Source organism: Ruditapes philippinarum, unplaced genomic scaffold (genome assembly GCF_026571515.1).
Source record: "Ruditapes philippinarum isolate M1 unplaced genomic scaffold, ASM2657151v2 ctg5526_1_1_1_1, whole genome shotgun sequence".
In the NCBI taxonomy this organism is placed as follows: domain Eukaryota; kingdom Metazoa; phylum Mollusca; class Bivalvia; order Venerida; family Veneridae; genus Ruditapes; species Ruditapes philippinarum.
This window is the reverse complement of record NW_026852605.1, coordinates 26851-35831: the sequence shown is the minus strand read 5'-3', so window position 1 is coordinate 35831 and position 8981 is coordinate 26851. Positions and strand designations below refer to the sequence as shown.

Here is an 8981-nt window from a genome sequence, read left to right as displayed (position 1 = left end):
TTTCTCTTTTACTTCACTTTAATTGATAAAATCTGCTTATTAAGTCTCAAAATTAAGTTCATTTTCAAATATTCAAAGTACATGTTGTAAATTTTTTTTCAAAATTACAATGACTAATTATTTCACACTGACTTTTATAATTCAGGATTTAAATAAAAGTTTCAAACAAGCACACCTAGATGTATCACTAACAAATGTATCTGATTAAAGGACTTTTTATGCTTTACATCACAATACAAACACAGTTCATAACTTGTAACAAATAAACTCAAAATAGTTCTAAAAATAACTCTTGTTCCAAGAAATAATCTTGTTCAAAGAAACAATCTAGTTCTTTTTCCAAGAAATGATTTCTCCAGCTAAATGAATTAATGGTAATGAGAGAAGTTAGAAGACAGCTGCAATTTCACAAAAGGGGAGTAAGTCAGTGGAAACCAATGCTAGAGTTGTGGGTCTTTTTTCATTTGTTAATGTTTGTTAATGTTTATAATTTTAAAAACTAAATAAAGATCAGTGGTTGTGTACATAGACCTTGTTAGAAAATTCTTATATAGGCCATGTCCATATTATCCTTATCAGAAATTTTACAAAGTGCCTAGAGGTTGCAATCAACTATGTTGTTGTATCGTTTATTAGATTTTATATACAGATTTGAAAAAACGATGATAATTTTGGCTAAATAAGAAGAGTTTTCAGTGTGATAGCATGTTGACTATTTTAAGTGCTTGAACGTAAACCAAAAACAAGGAAAATGTAAAATTTTCTAAGTTAAAAAAAGGCCATTATTCTCTTAAAGTCCATGTCAGAGTTATGGGCCTTGGAAAGAGACCTCCTACTAAGTTTCAACCCATTCCTTTAGGTAGTTTAGAGATAACAACTTGATCCCAAAAACTTATCCAGGGTGAGTACAATATGTATGAAAGTGAAATATAGGTAAGTTATCAAATATCAATGTAATGGTGATATGATATTTGTCATCCCACATCCATATTATCTCCAATATTCTTTAAACTGAATCAATCACAGTTAAACATGTACAAAAAGACTGCATGCTAGAGTTATTACCCCTGGACAATATCTTAAATGTACATGACAATGAAGGGAAAAATTTAGTTCATTAGCAAAAATTTTGTACAGTATTAAAGCTGAACGCCTCCAGATGATCAAAAATATTTAATAAAATCAAACCTGAGAATATTAATGTATTAATATTTTAGGAAAAGTAAAGATTTAAAATTCTAGTCATAGTTTACATGTTATGTGTGATTTATGACTGATTTTTCAGCATTTATACTTGTATTTCTACTATGTTACTAAAGCAGTAAGGGCTATTTTTGCATATTTTGACCTCTTTATGGTAATCAACATGGGTTGTAAGTACAATTGATAATGTGTAAATTGCATTCTTTTGGTAAATTCACAATATTATACTTTTAAATTCATTTTCGAATTTTCATAAAAATTAGTATGAATCTGGAGGTGTGCATCTTTAATGCACCTTTTTGATATATAACAGATGATGACAATCTGGATCCAAGGTTAGAAAGATTTTTTTCTAGACTCAAACTCAGATCTGGGGTATCTGATTGGGTCAGAAACCTGCAAAAAATTATACTGACCAATTATCAGCCGGAAATTACTATTTAATTATGGTTAATTATCAATAAAAAGGCTACCACAACAAAATTGCATTTCAATGCATCATGATTATTAAAATAGGGCCATCATTTTCACGATAAACTTTAGTCCCAGCCCTTGACTTACAAATTCAATGGTATGATAACAGACAAGTGTGCTTTTTATATCAACCTCATTTTAACATATGACATCAATATGTCAGTGGAGGATCTAGTAATCTGTTAGTCAAAATTAAGTCCAATACCAATCCACTAAAGATATGCTTTTCCTTGAAAAGGGTTTAAACATAATAAAGAAGTATTCAAAGATTCAATAGCTTTATCTCAAAATGCTTTTAATTTTTTTGGACGAAGTCAGTCGCAGATCAGTTTGACTTCCTTTAAGATTCACAGGTAAGAACTGAATATAAGAAAGATTTTCATTGGTTATTTTAAAATTGCAAACTGAAATCCGGGCTAAAATAATGTCCACGATATCAGAAAAGCATGTGAGAAAAAGCAGGTTTACCCAGTCTGTTTATCTTTTTAAAGTACTTCTTATTAATTCATTAGTGATATGAAATGTGGATTCAATGACAGACTACGGAGGTGATTGATACAAAAAACTTTTCGAAGTTTCAACCCAGTACCTTACAGGTTCTATGAAAAATTGGGTTGGTAACAACAAAAATGAATCAAAAGTATGACATTCATGTACATTGTATATACAAATCAGACAGCATAACTCCACCATTAGTACAAATATAAGCTAAAAATCATACAATGACACAGACAATTGTAAGCTCAAATGATGATGAAACCAGTAATATAAAATAAAAACATCCAAAAAAAATATAGGCGACAATCTGATTCTCTGTAACAAGTCTATTGTTTAGAATGACCATGCACAATATCCTCGGGCCTAGTTATATCATAATCCGGATCCTCAGGCGGTATAAGCTCATATTTACTAGTAGAACCGCCACTTTCCCGGACATGCTCCAGTAACTCTTGAGCACTCCGTTTCCGACTAACAATCAGGTATCGATTCTCATTTTTACCTTTACTGTTTGTCTTAAGCCCAAGTTTTTGACCTATTTTATGAATAATGGCCCGTTCTTCTTTTTGAAGTTCTGAGGAAAAATGCAAGTCTTTTTGTTCGTCTGATCTAATATAATCTTGTAACATTTTTGTCACTCTTTCATGAAAGTTTTTCCCAATACCTCTCTCGGCACTTAAGCCAAGACCCTCTCTTCCAATGATCATTTCTGCCTTTACAGGCTCTGAGATACCTCGCCCATCTTTGCCACACCCTCCTCCGACCCATCCCATCTTACGCAATAGCATATTTCCAATGTTGCTGTCTGGTATAACCCCGCCCACATTCTCTCCCGATTGTTGAATATCACTTAGCAACTGTTCCTTTGTGAATCCACTTGCGTCCGAATCAACAGCTTGCTTTATCTTTATGGTGTAACAACATTCTTTTAAATTTTTCAACGAATCTGTCACAGCAAGCTGTTTTGCCTCATCTTTAGTAGGTCCGTGTGCCATAGCAACCACTATATCTGACAACAACAAACTACACTGAACACCGTCACCATCATTTTCATATTCCAACTTCAGGACGACTCTGTTGAAATTTGCACTGTTGTGTAACACAGAAAGCTCATTCACAGTGTTATTCAATGGTGTACTATCTATCAATATAAACTGAGACAGATCATCTATGGAATGATTCACATTTCCGTTACCTTTCTTCTGCACTTTTAATCTTCCTTCACTAACATTTCCACCTGCAGATCTTTTCCTCAAGTTTTGCATTGGTGAATTGTTCCTGTTAATATTGTAAGCATCACGATTTTTATTTAGACTGTCACTCAGATCAGATGTGCAGCTTTGTGTCTGTCTGTCTGTATCAGCGTTTTCTTTTACAAAATTAAGCAGTTTTGTTGCTAAAGCTTCTGGCGTATTTGACCCAGACTGCTGAAACTGTGACCCAGTCCAGGATGAATCGCTTTTCCTGAATGCCAGAGGTTTATTGTTTAATGGATGATTCGGTTGGTGAAATACGATCTTTGGTTTACTATAGGATGAAAGATTAGCCTGCCTAGATTCAGGAGTAGATTGAGACATAGAATTCTCAGACTGTGCTGTTTGTCCACATACACTAGTAGACTGTGCTACTGATTTCCCCTCGTTCTGACTGGTGGTATATTGTGGTTTTTGACCTTGACCCTTAGCACCTAAATTTCCAGACTTTCCAGCAACAAAAGGAACTTTAAACTCTGGTTCTTTCTGCCTTAACTCAAAAACACCTAGAGAAATCTCTTTCACAGTCAAAGTGTCATGGTTGAAAACCTTTAGACCATTTTGATATGCTTCATGCTTGGCAGCCTTTTTGGTAGTAGCTTGACCTTGGGATATAAGCACACCATCTATCTCCAGACGACACAAAAACATTGCCTGTCCACTTGGTGTTCTCTTACCTATACCTACTTCATCACTTATCTTCATTTTTACTTTATCCACGGCCATGTGGGTGACTTCTATAGCGTTTTTATTTGGTAACATTCTTGATTTTATAGCTTTTTGTAAATTCATGAATTTAGCGTCTACTCTAGGGTTACAGCCATTTTTCGCGCCAGCATGGTACTCCGCTGATATATTGCCACTTGATGCAGCGGCACTGTTTGTACTAACACCAAAACCCAGACCTACCCTTTTATTCCCAAAGTTAACACTTAAAGAGTTTGGTTTAGGCTTTTGGTCTTGCATTTCATGAAAGGCCACATCTATACTATGAAATTCAGTTTTTGCTTTCACAAAGTTTAAAGCAGGACTAACCATAGCTTTCTTAACATCTGTCCCAGGCTTTGGTTCAGTTTCAGGCCCACTTTCTTGCTGCATTATACTTTCAGTCACCTGACAGGCTTGCTGGTTCCCAGATTCTGAACTTATCAACCATTCTGGCTGGTCCCCTTCTACAAGATCATTCCTTGGACCATACCCATAGCCGTACCCAAGTTGACACGTGTAGGCCTCCATAGCCTGCTCTACCTCCGTCTCTGACTCGGAAGGTTTGTTCTGGTAAGTTCTATAATCAAACCTAATTTGATCACTTTCACTTGCCTTTTTATTATCTTCAGGCTTTGATGAACCATCAGATGTTGCTGCAGATTTATTAGACCCTGCTTTTACAAAGTTTACACCTTTTATTCCTCCACGAGTATTTCCGCGCCACATGTTTCCCCTAGCTCTTCCTCTCCAATGATCATTGCTTATCCTTTCATTTTCATTAACTCTACTGTTACCCAAAGTTTCTCTCAACTGATCCTGACTTTGACCTCTTCCACGACCTCTGAATGACCTATCATATCCCCTTGAAGGCCCATGACCTCTACCTCTATTATCTGGAGCCCGTCTGTCTGGGCGGCCCCGGTTCATGTTATTTCTCTCAGTTTCATACTGACTGTATTCTCTATAATGAGAAGAAGCTTCCGAAGCACGTAGGTCATCATGGTAATATGGGTCGCCATGGTAATATGGATCACCATGGCGATAGAGGTCATCTTGTTGATAACGATCATCACTATAGTACCGTTGACCTCTTCTCAGATAAGGATCATCATCAGGGTCACAGAATTCTAGGTCATCATAAAATTGTTCATAATAGTTCATTTTGACAATCTGAAAATATATTACCATACAGATATGAAAACTCAGTAATAAAATATATGCAAACAAGTGTTATTATGAGACCTACACCTTACAGATTACACCTTACCCATATAAACTTACAACTTGATGAGTGGATTTTAGAAGTATAGAGAAAAACTTGGAACTCTTTTCTTAAAATGAGAAGCAAAGTTAAATACTGGTGTTTTATATGCAGAATTTTCAACCCAGTTTTACATAAAATTTATTATTTAGCAAATGAACAAATACAGTCAATTCTCTATGAAAGATGCACTAAAAGTTACTGCCTTTGATTTGTTTGTTTGATTGGGTTTTATGTCACATTGACACAGTATAGATCATATGGCGATGTTCCAGATTTACTGGTGGAGGAAGACCTCAGGTGCCCTTTTGTACATTATTTCAGGCACAAATGGGCACCAGAGTAGAACCACTGACATGCCGTAAGCTAGCTGGATAGCTTCCCTGTCGGGATTCGAACCCATAGTGATGGGGGCAAGTGGTTTGAAGTCTTACTGCCTTTGATTATTAAGCTTAGTAAATGTTACAGGAGTTCAACTGTGGTCAAAAAGTCTAAAAAAACATAAAATTTGATATTGTTACATAATTATGTCAGTTGTTTTTTTCCAATACTTTGGGAATGGTGCCGTACCTGACTGATTGGAAAAAATGCGTTATTTTGACTTAAGTTGGGAATTTTTATTATGCTTTCAGCTACAAATAAGATTAGTCATCATGAATAAAGCTTCCACTGTCCAGGAGTATGAGTATGAACTATTGAGTGGTGATATATATGAATATCTTGGATTATAATGATTTTAGATAAATCTATTGGCTTTTGGAAATTTTGAACAGCCATTTTGGGAATTTAAACATTGAAATTGGGAATTTTAATGTTTATTTTCTATTGGGAACAGTACCTTTTTAGGGTATTGCATGTATTAGTTATATAAAGAAAAAAAAAACTATGTATATCAAGTGAAGCACTTAAAATGAAAAATCTGATAAAGAATGATAAAAAATATATATTTTATAATTTATATGTGCTATTCTTAGCCCAGAATTTGAGTAGATATAAATTGCAATTTTCTTTTTCATTTTTTTAGCTTATTTTGCACAATAAAAATGATTATTCTGGAAAAACAAAGTAATACATATGAGCCGTGTCATGACAAAACCAACATAGTGGGTTTGTGACCAGCATGGATCCAGACCAGCCTGCGCATCCGCACAGTCTGATCAGGATCCATGCTGTTCCCTATCAGTTTTTCTACTTGTAATAGAGTTGGTAAGAGAACAGCATGGATCCTGATCAGACTGCGCGGAGGCGCAGGCTGGTCTGGATCCATGCTGGTCGCAAACGTTGATTTTGTCATGATACGGCTCATATGCTACTCACCTATTTACAATATATACAGAAAGGATTTATAGGTAAATTTAAAGTTGTTGCATCAATTCCTTCAACTCCATCATTGTCTGATAGGGGTACCTGGAACAGAAAAGTTAACATTAAGTTTATTCTAAACATAAACTAACAGCTGCCTGTAAGGCCCCCACGGTTACATGTTTAAACAGATTTGTTAATTTATGATTTTCATTCATAAACGGTTACGATATTTTTTTTACTGTTTTATCGAAATGACCATATTGTCTTACAAATAATCTTAATCATTGCCTGTAATCATGGATTATTATCATAAAATGTGTGCCGCATCAATCGTAATGAGCCCTGAACATTATTTGCTTGTACAAGTCATGTATATAAAATAGAAAGTAATTCATCATTTAGCGACTAGAATACATGGTGTAGTATAGTCATAGAAGTAACACCCTTTAAACAGTATCACTTCAGTTCTTAGCAAACGTGTAAACGTTTACAAAAAATTGTAAATGTGGGAGCCTTAGCTGCCATTGGGCCACAACATTAAAACAAGTGCATGGAATTTTTAAAGTTCACAATGGGGTATAAATGCTTGGTGACCAAGCACAGATATTCAATTATCTGGAACCATACAGATACCACAGACTGTTACTGAGAGTTGGTTTTTATGCTAAATGTACATGTATTTTAAAATTTGTGAATATGTTGTCACCTTAGTGCAGTAATAGGTTAAATCCTCCTATATTTCATAGGAGTTAACCACTTACTGCACTACTAAAGTGATGATGTGCATTAATGGGTATATCCGCCCCCCTAATGCTTTACCTCCAGTTTGATAAGTGCTCAAATACACTAGAATAACTATCATCTGCATTGAAACTGAGAGTCATGGTTTTAACTTTTAACCCTAGAAATGTATTTAAAACTTTTTTTTCTTTTCTTTTAACATCGTTTATGACGAATCTCTCAGATTCCTTTTGGAAGAAAAAAGTGTTAACTTTCATTTTAATTATATAATTATTATTATATGTATTTATTGACTGAATAATGCTTAATTATGGTACCCGATATTTTCAAATTCTAATAAAATCAAAGCTAAACTATCAAGATACATACATTGTATAATTTAATATTTGACAAGATCTCCCAATATAAAGAAAATTTAGGCAGACATTGAAAACTGACCCTTACTTTGGTCATTTTTTTTGCGATACTTTAAATATGGCTCTGCAAGTAGGAATATGATCAAACTAGTGCTAAAAAGGGTGGGGTAGGGTAGCGTTTTTATACATATTTCAGAACATTTAGGAACAGTCATTATTGTGTCTGTATTGTAATCAGAACTTTAAGCATTAAGTTTACAATCTAAGTATTCCCTTTAGGGTCCCAAAGTTTTATAATTATGTTCTTGGTGTTGTATATTTTTCTTTTTGGTAGTTAGATGTCTTTTTGAAATTTTCTGGTTTTAGTAACGTTTTGCGCTCCGCAATTTTTCACGATATTTCAATGGCAAAATTTAGTCTTATAGCCCCACACAGTTCTTTTACCATATGATTGTTGGGGAAACAACCACATTAAAGGTTAAACTGCTTGCATGACTCGTTATTTCTAACCCGAAGGCAAGATTATAGTGTCCATGAGGATGGAGGCGGAGACAGGAATAATACCTCGAGTTTCAGCATCATAGCTTTAAACTTGTTAAAGTTATTGAAGATATAGAATAACCATATCTAAATTCTGATATGTGCCCTGCACCTAGTAAGATATTAAAATGAGAATTAGAAGGGAAAAAAACGTTTTCATTGTACTTACTCACAACCATAGACTTTGAAATTGACGTAACAATTGGCGAGACAAACTAGTCTGTCTTCATCAAGTTTGTCATGGTGAACTTGAAGAAAACGTTTCCTCATTTTCCATTCTGTGTTACTCTCGTTGGGATTTCGGAAACTTTCTACGTCAAATTTTTGTTGCTGTTCAGTCATTGTGCCAATTTATAAAAAAAAAATATCCTTCAGAATGAACAAACCTGTAAAACAAAATAAAACAGATATCTCTAAAACTGAAAAGGAGTTTAAAGATAGAATATATACATGTATACATACATATTCATTATACACTTATAAATGAAAAATTGAGAAATATTGATGAAATAAAATGTGTATTTTCATTTTCCGTATTTCAACTATAACAATTTATTTTTTACTGCAATGAAACATACTTTCTGTATTATCACTTGTGTCTTGCCAGACTACTTTCTTCTAAATTCAGGCTATACATAAAAG

At 34.2% G+C, this 8981-nt stretch overlaps 1 protein-coding gene across 1 annotated transcript; it reads right to left on the bottom strand.

The window, feature by feature from the left end:
- LOC132718861 (uncharacterized) lies at positions 1-8558 on the bottom strand. The gene is made up of 3 exons (XM_060702603.1): positions 8509-8558; positions 6715-6804; positions 1-5306 (listed from the first exon to the last, which is right to left on the bottom strand). The coding sequence occupies exon 3, from the start codon at positions 5295-5297 to the stop codon at positions 2502-2504; it is 2796 nt and encodes a 931-aa protein (XP_060558586.1). The 5' UTR covers positions 5298-5306; positions 6715-6804; positions 8509-8558; the 3' UTR covers positions 1-2501.
- Positions 8559-8981: the final 423 nt, after the last annotated feature.